At 35.2% G+C, this 13541-nt stretch overlaps 2 protein-coding genes across 2 annotated transcripts; both read right to left on the reverse strand.

Annotated features, from left to right (window-relative positions):
* Positions 1 to 1921: 1921 nt before the first annotated feature.
* On the reverse strand, positions 1922 to 4615 carry LOC107848652 (cytochrome P450 CYP749A22). Its single transcript, XM_016693423.2, has 5 exons — positions 4110 to 4615; positions 3757 to 3980; positions 3437 to 3669; positions 2895 to 3258; positions 1922 to 2581 (listed from the first exon to the last, which is right to left on the reverse strand). The coding sequence occupies exons 1-5, from the start codon at positions 4378 to 4380 to the stop codon at positions 2153 to 2155; spliced, it is 1521 nt and encodes a 506-aa protein (XP_016548909.1). The 5' UTR covers positions 4381 to 4615; the 3' UTR covers positions 1922 to 2152.
* Positions 4616 to 5753: 1138 nt separating this feature from the next.
* LOC107848661 (cytochrome P450 CYP749A22) lies at positions 5754 to 8207 on the reverse strand. The gene is made up of 5 exons (XM_016693434.2): positions 7825 to 8207; positions 7270 to 7493; positions 6945 to 7177; positions 6476 to 6842; positions 5754 to 6246 (listed from the first exon to the last, which is right to left on the reverse strand). The coding sequence occupies exons 1-5, from the start codon at positions 8108 to 8110 to the stop codon at positions 5818 to 5820; spliced, it is 1539 nt and encodes a 512-aa protein (XP_016548920.1). The 5' UTR covers positions 8111 to 8207; the 3' UTR covers positions 5754 to 5817.
* Between the last annotated feature and the right edge of the window lie 5334 nt (positions 8208 to 13541).

Consider the following 13541-nt stretch of genomic DNA (forward strand, 5'->3'; position numbering starts at 1 on the left):
TCCGGTTGAAGATTGGCCGGCTGGCAATGATGATGCTGATAATACTAATAATAGTTAGACTATTATTTCTCTTTTAGTCTATTATATGTATTTTTAGTTGTTTTTGTTCAATAAATAAATTATGTTTGATCTTTGACGTTTTAATCCATATTTAATTTTCATTTTGTCTATTATCTTCTCAACAAACATATCGACGATTTGACGTAAAAAGAAATAATTTAGAATCCAATAGCAATAGCAAGATTTATCTGTTAGGTTTGTGGCAGGGGTTGATGTGTTGTTCAAAACAAATTACTCATATTGCAACAGATAAGAAGTTGATGCAACAGATAAATAGTCTATTTCAACAGATGGCTAGTTTGTTGTTTTGCTTGGCTTTGACGTTTTAATTCGTACTCCCTCCGTCTCAAATTACCCATCCCAAATTGAGATGCCACAATGATTAAGAAAAATAATTAATAACATATCTAATTTACCATAACCCACTGATCAGTTGGTGGGACATTAGACGTGTTTGAAATAACCATTGTTTGCTATTCAATCGAAATTTCATAAGAGAAGAAAGCTTTTAACTTTGGTCGGCGTATAGTCCTCCCATTAAATGATGTTTTCATTTTAATTTGAAGAAAAAGTTATTAATGCAAGGGGTAAAAAATGGATTTTTTTAATCTTTTCTTGATTAATGAAAAAGACTAGTAAAATGAGAAATCTAACTAGGAAATTTGGGATGGGTAATTGAACGTAAAGAATAATTTTGAATCCAGTAGCAATAACAAGTGTTGAAAACATATTGGTTATTTGTTGGGTTTGTGGCAGGGGTTGATTTGTGTTGTTTCAAATAGATTAATCATTCGTTGCAACAGATAATTAGTCTGGTGCAACAGATAAACATTCTGATGTAACAGATAAACATCCTGATACAACAGATAATACGTCTAATGCAACAGATAATACGATGATGCAACAGATAAACAGTCTGATGCAACAGATAAATCTTTTGATGCAACAGATTACTCATCTGATGCACCAGATGATTGATCTGTTAAAATTGTGGGCACTTATGCTGGATTCATAATCGGAGTTCTATCCATTGTTGGAAAAATAGAAGTGTACCCAGATGACAAATACGAATAAAAATCATAATTTTACTTACCAAAGTCACCTATGAAGTAATGTCAAAGTGGAAAGTGATGTAGTAAACAAAATTTGACCTAAGAAATTGGTCAGATCGCAACAGTAGCGCTGTACCACCACCACCACCAACAACAACAATAACAAATGGTCGACAAGAAGAAAATGAAGATGATAATGAAGTAGAAGATGATGATAATGAAGCAGACGATGATGAATAAAGCAGCAAAAACAGAAACAATTAACAACACAAATTGCTAAGAGAGAGAAAATAATAATGGATGAGAAGAGAGAGAAAGACATCTTTTTTTTTCCTCCGTTTTCCGTTATTTTAGGTATACATTAGGATCAAAGTGTAAATTTAAAAAACTTGTGGATTATTTTCAAACTTCCCAACTTTCTTAATCCATAATAAAGTAATTGTCACTTCCAACTAATAATTAAGACTTGTGTCACCCACACGTCATTTTAAAACTCTTTTGTCAACTGTGGCGCAAACCCCTAGTTACTTCTCTATCTATCCCCAGAAAATTACATTATGAGTTTATATTAATTCGTAAAGACTAAAATTTTTAGATGTAATATCTGTTGTACTCTCCAACTAGCTGAAAAATCCCTTTTTACACATCTTTTCTTCGCGCCCATCCTTCTTTCGTGACACTACTGGCAATCATGGAGGTGCAGCGTCAAAATGTTTAAACTATTATCCTTCTGTTTGGAAGGCCAGTTCTGTTAAATCTTTACTACAAGACCTTGCAAGAAAAAAGGAAAAAGAACAATCCGAGAAAGGTGAAGAAGGTTTGAAATGGATACATATATTCATATAGTTGTTCTGATTAATTCGGAATTGAGACTACCACAGAAGCATAAGTCGATGAAAAATAAAAGTTACTATTATGGTTACCTTAGCAGAATAGTTAGTATGCAACTATATAAAGGGAGCAATAAAGGGGTTTAACTCAAGAGATGCCAAATAAATACATAGTTTTAGTTTCTTGGACAATTATACAGCAAGAGACCGTTAAATCTTGTGGAGAATGACTTTAACTCCATGCTGTGGATGAAGCATAAAAAGCTGAACAGGAGAGTGAACATAAGTTGGTGAAATCGTGAAGATGTAACGTTGTAGAATCATCGAAAGAGTAATTTTCGCTTCAATCATGGCGAAATTCAAGCCTAAACAAGTTCGAGGTCCATAGCCAAATGGCAAAAATGCTACTGGATTGTTGTTTGTAGCTTTAACAACCCCTTCAGCAAATCTTTCTGGTTTGAAAACATGAACATCTTCTCCCCATATTTTACGATCATGGTGAACCGCTAATGGTGATATATATAGCTCCATTTGAGGTGGTAGAGTTAGGTTCCCTAGATGAACTTTCTTGACAACTTTCCTTTTGATGAATGGCACTGGAGGGTACAATCTTAGAGATTCATCAAGAATCGTGTTCATCTACATTGATAAAACACAACAAGTAAAAATTCTTAGAGCCGACTAAGCTTGAAAGTAGCCGATAAGCATTAAGTGATAAAAGACACTTGCAAATGTTGAAAACTGATTTCAAAATGAACCATTACATAATTATATGTAAGTACTGAAATTGATAATAAGTAATTGATATGTCTTGTAAAATGTGTTGATAAGCACATTTTCTGTTAATAAATAACCTATAAAACTATTTGTAAGAAATATAAATTTAAAAGTTCATCGAATTGATATATGTATGGGATATTTAGACCTAAAATGATTAATCCTCAATGCTTACGATTTTCAGTCTCGATAGGCCATCTGCACTAGGAACTTTCTGGCCAAATGATTCAAGAACTTCTTGTCTTGCTTTTTCTTGCCAATTCTTGTTTGTAGCTAGCATGAATATGGTCCATCCAAGCAAAGAAGTTGTTGTCTCGTGACCAGCAAGATAAAATGTCTTGCACTCGTCAGCTATTTCTTCTACCGATATCCTGTGATCTTGATAAGCCTCTAAGAGTTTCCCAAGGAAGTCACTTCCAAAGTTACTCTCTTCCCCAAACTTCTCCTGTTCTCTTTTCTTTATTATCCGAGTAATGCTGTTGTATATGCCCTTCTCGAGTTTCTCTGACTCCATTTCATCTCTGCTTTTCCAAATTTGACTACACAAAATGTAACCATGTTGGTTAATAAGCTCGTGTTCGTTGATCTCTCAGATCACCTTACATAATCTGGTAATATTAAGAGCTCGTTTGGCTTAACTGATCAAACGTAGTTGATAAGCATTAAGAGTTGAAAGTCTATGCATGTCTCGTGGAGGAAAAGCCGAAAAGGACTTACCTGATGCCAGGAAATCTAATTTTGTGAGCATTTCTTGAAACTACCAATGTTAACTTCATCAACATCTGAAAAATATTCTTTCCTTCTAAGTAACTACTTCCAAATGCTGTCCTTGAAATAATTTCTGATGTTAATAACCTAAACTCTTCAAAAACTTCGATTTCTTTATCTTCAGAAATCTTCCACCTATCGAGCATTGTCTCACAACTCATAATCATCACAGGAATCATACTCTGCATTATACAAACATTATTAAAAAAAGTTAGCACTAAAGGAAGCAAAGGAACTCCCTACAGAGAAAAATTGCATAAGAATTTCACTTTTAGGCTTTCTCCATGAAAAACATGGTTGGCTAGTTTCCTCATTTTTGCCCATTTTTCGCCTTTAGATGACGAAACCCCGTCTCCTAAAAGTTTCTTGGAAAAGCCTTCAAGATCCATCTTGGGATAATTGTTGTTTTTATTGCTCAGTATTTCTTTGAGAAGTTCCAGTTCAGTTACTACTAGTTCAGGTTGCAGTCCTCTCCAGTAGAGAAAATTTGCCCCTGTAGTTACGTGACGAGAAATAGAGAAAATACAAATCAGTTTTTTTGTGTTTCATGTTTTTGTAAACTAAGTAAAACAATAAAAAGTAATTATGAAAGGAAAATGTGTGATAATGTTTTTCAACTTACCATATAGCTTCTTCCAAGAAAATATATGAGGTAGAATTCTTGGAAATATGTCATGTGACGAGCAATCCATGGCTTTGCTTATCGAGTCTTTTCTCATTTCCACAATCTCTTTGGTGTTTCCGTGTAGGAACTTGTAACAAGGACCTTGTATACCTTGAGATTTCATTAGAAATTGTACATAGAATGGAGTCCACCACAGCTTCTTAAAGACCCTAACAAGGATCACTAACAAAGAAATGAAAATAAAACTCGTGAGAATGATTATCATCATGATGTTCAAGGTTTTTCTGAATCTAGATACTGAATGGACTCGAGTGAATGTGACTAAGGTTGAGAATATTAGCTCGAATTAGAAGACAAATTAATTCAGATACCGGCTTTGGCTTCATCGATAGCATTTCAAAAACACTATTCTTGTTTTGCTCTTGACAAAGACATCGATGAATAGATAGATGGTTGTGGCCCTTGTGGCCCATGAAAGTTTAGGTGTCGGCTACGACTACAATGGATTATTTCATATAAAAATGCAGTAATTCTGTACTATAAAAAAGAAACTGTAAGTGAGAAGTCTCAATCTGTGTTGCTGATGGCTAGGTGAGGAAGACATCATTTAAAATCATCTTGATTTAATATCCTTTATCTTTAATTTGTCTGTGTTCAAGTACAAGGAATATAATAAAAGTTATGATAATGTGAAATCAATAATGATATAATTGTATAATGTAGTGTGCTTATGCAAGTGTGGCCCTAACTATTATAATATTAGGCCAATAATTGTACAATTGTATAATATTATGCTAGTAAATTTAACTATATGTCAATTTAGCTTTTGAAATATGTCTGTAACTGTTATGAAGATCTGCATTGTGTCTGAACTTAATGACCTCTTCAGCATTTTCAGAAGAAATTGAAGAAGTGACATCAGATGCAACAGTAGCAACAACGGTTTTTTATCGGTCATAAACAGCAACAACAACAACATACTCAATATAATTCCACAACGTGGGGTCCGGTGAGGATACAGAGGCTGTTTCCGATAGACCCTCGGCTCAAGAGAAAAAAGTCCAAAACAATCCAAAAAATGAAGTAACAGAAGTATAAGAAATAGAAAATAGTAACATGTAACTGCGACAGCATGATATGATAGTCAATACAAGACAACAAATAATAACACAAATCAAAGGACCAGAAACTACATAAGCAATACTACAAGTGAACGTAATTTCTTAAAATATCTTGATCACTCTACTTGGCGTAATTTCTTTTGATCTATGTGAATGCTCAGAATAATATTCATAGAACTGTTAGAGATACACTTTTCCCTCATCCATTGTATATAAGTTACTGGTTCAATTCTCAAATTCTTTTCATTGTATTAGAGCTAAATTTTGTTAAGTGTATTTTCACATCATCTCGTAAAATGCTATATCAATCTTCTATCTCTCAACACGTTATGGCGGATGTTAGATGATGTATCTGTTCCTTATTAGATGCGCTGGGATTTCCTGAGTGGTTTATAATGTCCTTGGATACTCCACAGTGGTTGCTGAAATCTTTTTTTTACCGGTCCTTCGAGTATATTTAAATGGTGAGGTGGTATGTTCAATATAAGTAGTCGAAATTAAGAGAAAAAACAAGAACTCGTGAATTCAGAAGCTTTGTTTGATAACATTTATTTTCTGTACATCATTTAGGTACATTGATATGCCTAAATGGATTCAAGGACAACCTTAACTCCATCCTTGGGAGTTAAAATGAAAATATCAGATGGATAATGCACATAATTAGGTGACAGAGTGAACTTATAATGCTGCAAAATCATCGACAAGGCGATCTTTGATTCAGTGGTTGTGAAATTCAGACCAATACAAGTACGAGGCCCCAATCCGAAGGGGAAAAATGCTGCTGCATTGTTGTTAGTTGCTTTAGCTACCCCTTCTGCAAATCTCTCTGGTTTGAAAGCGTTAACATCTTCGCCCCATATTTGAGGATCATGGTGCAGTGCTAGAATTGGCATGAAAATTGTCATGTTAGCCAGAAGAGTCATGCTTCCTAGTCTAACTTCTCTTGCAGATTTCCTCGACACTGTAATAGCTGGAGGATACAATCTCATACATTCATTAAGTATCATGTTCATCTGCAAGAAACCAAAATGTAAACGGTTGGGATATAATTAAGTAAATAAAAGTGTGATCTGTCTAACAATTTAAAACTTTTAGATGTGATGGTCATACAATTCAATACAGTATCAGAGGTCTTGTGTTCAAGTCTCACATGAAGGGGTGTGTCAAAGATATAATTTTGTAAAGAAAAACGCATTCTCTCTAACAGCGGAACCACAATTCAATACTAAGAGTGTTTCTTACTGTTCTTAGTCGTGCGATTGCATCAGAAGTTGGGTTTTCGAGGCCGCAGAATGCAAACACTTCCTTTCTGGCTTTTTCTTGCCATTCTGGATGAAGTGCTAAGAGAAGGACAGACCAGCTAAGTAAAGTTGTAGTTGTAAGATGTCCAGCACCATACAATTGTTTGACCTCGTCGACCATTTGATCTATTGTGATCCTCTTGCTCGTATCTGATTCATGCAAAAGCTTCATAAGCTGTCCCAAGTAATCAGCCCCAAACATTCCATCTTTAACCTTTTCTCTTTTCCTTACTAGCTCAAGAATGGAGCTCGTGATCCCTCTTTCAAGTTTCTCTGCTTCAATTTCATCATCTGTTCTTATTAGCATACTGCGAAATTGATGAAACCAATTATCAAGAATAAGGGGAAACATCCTGAAGAAATTCCATCAAATAAATATATAAGCTCGTGTTTCCTAGTACGCGGATTACCTGATTCCAGGAAATCTGACAGTGTAAACATTCTTTACTGTAATTGCAGTCAATTTTGCCACCATCTCAAAAATATGTTTGCCTTCCATGTAGCTGCTTCCAAAAGCCGTCCTGGAGATTACTTCAGTTGTTAACAGTCCAAAATCCTTGAACACGTCGACCTCTTTCCCTTCGTGTTCTTTCCATCTTTCTAGCATTGTTTGGACACTCTCACTTATTTCTGGCACCATACGCTGTGCATAATTTCATCCATTCATACAACGATCAATACTTCACTAGCGTTTAAAAGATGAGATAGCGATATTTGTAAAGCTCTAAGTCTTACTTTCAAGCTTTCTGCATGGAAAGTATGGTTTGCCACTTTTCTTACTTTTGCCCATTTTTCACCTTCATTTGTTATAAGTGCTTCCCCTAGTAGTTTTTTGGCATAGCCTTCCATGTCCATTTTCGGATAAGCGTCTTCCTTATTAGCCAATATTTCTTTGATCAGCTCTGGTTCAGTGACAAATAAGTAAGGCTTTGAGCCATGCCAAGTGAGAAAATTCCTCCCTGTGTCAACAGACAAACCAATACTGACGCTGCAGTTACACAATCAGGTCACTTATAAGCTAATTACAAACAATTACCGAGCTAAGGAGAGTCAAAATATGTAAAAGTAAACACTCAAATAATTTTGACATGATAGATACAGCATAATTCTTCGGCAAAGGGGAGTCAAACCTCCTTTTGCCCCTCTAGCTCCATTCCTAATTACAAATAACTTGATAAAAACAATGGCTTCCTTGCTGTCACATAGTATAAGAAACGTTTACACAGTCCGTATATATAACTTAAATCCATAAATGATTTTCCGCGTCAAATCTGACCTATGTTTTCTTACCATACATCCTTGTCCATGCGTAAACATGAGGCTGGATTCTTGGGAAAATGTCATGAGAAATATCCACCATAGGTTTATCCATAGTTTGACTTCTCATTAGTGATATATCTTTGGTATTCCCATGAGGAAAGCTATAAGGAGGGCCTTTAATTCCCTGAGAGCTCATTCTATTTTGTATTTGAAGTGGCATCCACCATACTGAATAAAGAAATTTTACGAGTGTTCGTAGGAGATACAAGCAGAATGTAGTGAAAAACAAGACTATGACAAGTTTCCATAAATCCATCTTTAGTTAATTAGAGTTATGATCTGAGAAATGAGTGAAATATATTAAACTTTGAGATTACACTAAAGCAAGATTTTTGACAATGATGTGTGAAGGGAATCATTATGATGTACATAAAGACAGATGATACAATGTATATATCAGTTTTGTTATTATCATAGAGATATTTGGATTTATTGGTTTTTAAAGTGTTAGGTTTGCCAAAGATGACATCTTGATTAAATTTTAATTATATATGTGGCCTCTTTTTAAATTAAAATTTAATTAAATATCATATAATTGTGCCGTCAATGGAGAGGCAATCTTAAGCCTGAAAGTAACGATAGGGGAAAATTTAATCCAATTTGAACCATTTCTAATATGTTCAAGTGTATTTTTGAACCTTCTCCGTTTAGGAAAAAGTAAAACTTTGTTTTTCAGGAACCCTCTGTGTTGAAGTTTCAAAGTTAGAGCGTTAAACTAACATTGTTTAGGATTTGGTATTTCGTTCATCCCGATCTCTTAAATACAAGTAATTGATAAGCTAACTTCACTCTCCTGTTCTGCTTTTTATGCATTGTCCACAGCATGGAGTTGGAGTCATTAGATTTAGGGGTCTCCTGTTATATATAAAGATGAACAAGGATTGATTATTGGTTTAATCTGAAGCATAATTATACTTATAATTGTCCAAGCAAATAAAACTGTGTTTATTTGACAGGTGCAGCTGTATGAAATATATGTACACATCTCAAACCTTCTTTCCCTTTCTCGGATTGGTGCATAAATCGCGAAAGGAGGAAGTAGTAGTTATAGTACTAACAACACCTAGTATAATAATTAACAGCAAGGAATAGAACAAAAATGCAACTCTATAGTCTATAAAACACAAAAAGATTTGCAATCATAGATCAACATAGCACTGCAATTGGCAAAGGACATCATGCATCCGGAACCAAAAAGAAAGGTTCGTATGTACTAACCAAAAACTAGACAATTCACCGCGATGGTAACATATAGGTTACCTATAAGTTTGGATTCAAATTTTGAATTGAACATACTAATTTGACTTCCAAAATCCAAACTATATGGCTAGGCAGACTGTACTTAACCTTTAAGTCATTTTATTATCTCTTGGACTATTAAATTACTTGCTAAAATAATTTTTTTCCGCAGAATTTTGGGTTCAAGCCCCTCAGCATGTTCAAGGCAATTCTGAAAGTTCTTATCCTAACTAAAAGAAAAAGTTGTGCCACTTTGAAATCGTTTAGTCATGATCTTGAAAATATTTGGCAAGATATTAATCGGAGATTAAGAAATTTTTCGTCATTTCTCAAAGCCTTTGACTAACAACAACTAGTGTTGTAAGCTTGTGTTTGTATTGTAAAACTTTGAATTCATGTGAAGTGGTTTATAGTGACTCTATATTGGCAGTTTTTACATTGGAGAACTGAACTAGTTTTGAAGGCAAAAAGATGTTAGAATTGTGCAATTAAGTTGTATGATTGGGAATATCAATAGTCAACTAACTAAACATGGAAGAATTACTCATCATATATCACATCATACAATGTTTAGAGTTTAATTCCCAGAATTGCAATAGTCATTTCATGTGCCTCTTAGAATTTCCAATACCTGTTGAAGAGTGATGAATGCTCTCTTGCTGCAACTAGTTGTATATAGTACTTAGAAAAGCTGTACATACAAAGAGGAAATCACCTCTCTGTACTTATATATTGTCTGTGAGAAAAGTAGGCCTTCTAATAAGCTCACAAAAAGTATCAAGAGGTATCCGACTCATTAAGTTATTGCGTGCTATCCTCCAAACCATCCTCATCAAAAGAAATAATCAAAATTAAGAGAGTGAATTAGTGATATCTTCCCGTCTGTCCTATAGTCTTGGTGCACAGAGTTACCTGGTAGGTATTCTGTGGAATTAGTCAAGATGCATGTAAGTTGTCCCGAACATCACGGTTTTCAAAAGAAAAAGAGAGTGAGAAATTAAAACTCCACAAAATGCAAGCCCAGCAATATCTGACTCAAGAAAAGAAGAACAAGGAAGTTAATATCAAGAAGAAAGAAAGCCGTGTTACCAGTATGAACGATCTTCAAAAGTAGTACTTGAGCAAAAGATCGATATATGGAATAATTTTCCATGTTTATATATACTCATTCAATGTGTACAAATATTAGCCATTTCTATTTTTTATCATTTTTTATATGTTATCTTCTGTCTTTTATTTAGAAGCTTATATGTTAGCCCCTCTATTAGTTCTCTTTTACTAGTTTCTTATACTAAAAATAACTTTTCCTCATGGACGGTGCTAGAAGCTGCAGTTGGAATTCGACATGAAGCTGGTGAGAGTGAATCACATTGTACATCCGATATGGCTGATGTACATGACAAAGGAGCTCGTGTAGAAACTGTCCTGAGTATTGAACACTATCCAGGCTGCAACATCTCTAATTGCAGTGTTAGTCCTAGAAAATCTTCTATTTGCAGGATAGCTTCATCAGGCTCACCAATCAGCGGCACAAAAATGCTTCGATCAGGGAAATGGAGAACTAAGTGCAACCCATAATGAAACTCAACCTAGAAACACAGGTTCCTTGGTAGAGGAGGGTCTTTCGGAATCTGTATCTGTGTGCCAACACAAGGGTGAAAGGCATGATGATGTGAATGGACAAGATGGTAAGTATGTGGAGTTTCGTGTTGAGAACTGTATTACTACCCTAAGAGAAAGGATCAAGGCGACATCTGAATGCAAAAAGGCACTAAAGGAAGAGTTGGCGTCTAGGCAAAGAGCGTTGGAGATTCAGGTCTGTCATCTGTACTTCTTCCTGATAACTTTTGCAGAGATTTGGTTTTGTGTTATGCTTTCGGTGTTCATTAGTCTATAGCCTATTGTGAGTGTCTTCAGATCTCATCAATGCAATAATTGATCAATTCTATACTTTTGATGCTTAATGTGTTTCTTTGTAGACTATATGCTCCAAGGGTGTTGGAATTGTTGCAGCCAGGTTGTAGGGAGTCGGTAAGGGGTCGTTCAGTATGATGCATTAGAAAAAAATAATGCAAGCATCATTTATAAACTCTATTTGGTATTATGCTCTATATAACTAATACATGGGAAATCATGGTATAATGCGAGAGATTTTAATGCATGCATTAGCATGGTTAAAGATACAATAATCCCTCAAAACATGCTTTCCACCATATTTGTGGAGGGTATTTCTGTAAACAAAAATACACCCTATTTAGCATTTTTATAAAGCCTACCAAACGTCCCTAAGATTGTAAGAGCTTAATAGCATGTTTTGCACCTAAGGGTGTGACCTAGTGATCGATGAATTCGAAGATGTACTGTCATCTGATGTGCTTTTGCCCTATTCAGGCACAAGAAGCCAAGAATTTGAAGCTGTTGCTTAAAAGAAAGAAGGCTGAAACTATGCGTTTATCAGTAATGGAGAAGAGACAAAGCAGTGTATGGGAGAAATGAGAGAAACTCAAAAGAAGGTATAACAACTTGACCACTTCTGTTGTCTATTTCGCATTCTTTTGCAGTCTCTTCATCTTATATTTCATTCCGTCTGCTTCCAGGCCACTTATGCCTTCTCTGTTTGTTATATCTTTGCGTCCCACTGGCTTTAATCCATCTGATGAATCTCTTTAGGACGTAGAGAATATGAACTTGAAGGAGCAGATACGAGCTGAAGTTGGAAAGGAAATCAGTAAGCTTGAAATGGCGTGCCCTGATATGGCTTCGATATTGTGCAGATTGGGAATCACTGTTGGTGATGGAACTAGTAATGAGGTTTGTCAACGCTCGGTCACTAAATGTCTTCCATCTTCTTAGTTTTAAATGACCTGAACCTACTGGAAATGCCGAGGGTCTATCAGAAACAACCTTTGTGGTAACGTATGCGTACGCTCTACTTCCCAAGGTCCCACTTGTGGGGCTACTCTGAGTGTGTTGCTGTTATTGTATACTTCTATAGAACATTGGAGCTCTTATTTTGCTCTTGCCTGATTCGTGGTTGGTGACAGCTCTTGTTTTTTAGCAATCATATGGTCCCCTTTTGTCCTGGTTTTTTTTAAGAGAAGTTCAATTGAAACATAAATGGAAGTCCCTTGTGAATCTGCTGCAGCAACATAGAAAATCTGATTGCATTAGTTTGTTAGTTAAATTAGCATGATGTAAACTGCTCAGTTAGTACGTTTCACAGCCCCACAGCTAAAATCATTTCAGTCTTCCAAGTTCAAGATTTCATATCTGCGCATCAGATCGTCCTTGTCAGTGTTTGTTTCGCTTTATGATGCATGAACTTGTTTTATCCTCTCGCAATGTTGTCTCTTCTTATATTGGTTGACTGTTGTTAGCCTATTGCTGGGACTTGCTTTTCTCAGATGCACACTCATATTTCAACATGCCACTTATTTGTGAAGTGTTACGTAGAAAAAATTCTTGTTTCAGGTGCGCATTTCTTACAAAAAAGTGTTGCTGAAATTTCACCCGGATAGGTCTTCACGATGTGATATTCGACAGCAAGTTGAAGCCGAGGAGAAATTTAAGCTTATTTCTCGAATGAAGGACAAATACTTACCAACTGTATCACAGTGACATAGGATATAAAAGTAGTTTATTCTCATGAAAAAAGATTACATTTTAGGATGGAAATTTTGTGCATAGGCATTCAATGCTTGAGCTTTTCTCGCCGCTTGTGAACAGCTGCACTCAACCGCAGAAAGGTTTTTATTTCCAGGTTTACCTGTCACTTCTTTATGTACGTCCGTTCCTCCATGAGGCGTGCATATACTTTCAGCTCTTAATGCTCGTCAACTAAATGGGCTAATAATTGCACTCATCAACTATGTGCACTCTCCTGTTCAGCTTTTTGTGCTTCGTCCACATCATGGAGTTCTCTCTTGCTGTATATAAAAATGACTTCTTTATTGATATAATCTGAAGCATAATTGTACTTTTAATTGTCCAAGGAAACAAAACTATACATGAGCCTAAATTTCACACTAAATTATAACTTTGACCTTAAACTTTGATAGTGCACAAATAAGATTTTTAACTATTCAAAACCTGAACAAATATGACCTCCGATTTTGTAACCCCATACATGAGTTTCACTCGCGCCTATGTAGAAAATTAATCCAATCACACGGTGCCACATCGTTAAAAAGGCTTACTTGGAGGGAGGTCATATTGGTGCAGTTTTGAATAGTTAAAGGTTATATTTGTGCACTGTCAAAGTTTTGCTTTTTGTGTTAAAATGGGTCGTTTTTATTATTATTATTATAATTTTTTTATTTATTTCTATTGCAGCAACACCTAGTTTTTTTTTATTAAAAATTTTTTTTGTGCACTGTCAAAGTTTTGCTTTTTGTGTTAAAATGGGTCGTTTTTATTACTATTATTATTATTATTATTATTATTATTAT

This window comes from Capsicum annuum, chromosome 11, assembly GCF_002878395.1.
Source record: "Capsicum annuum cultivar UCD-10X-F1 chromosome 11, UCD10Xv1.1, whole genome shotgun sequence".
NCBI lineage: Eukaryota > Viridiplantae > Streptophyta > Magnoliopsida > Solanales > Solanaceae > Capsicum > Capsicum annuum.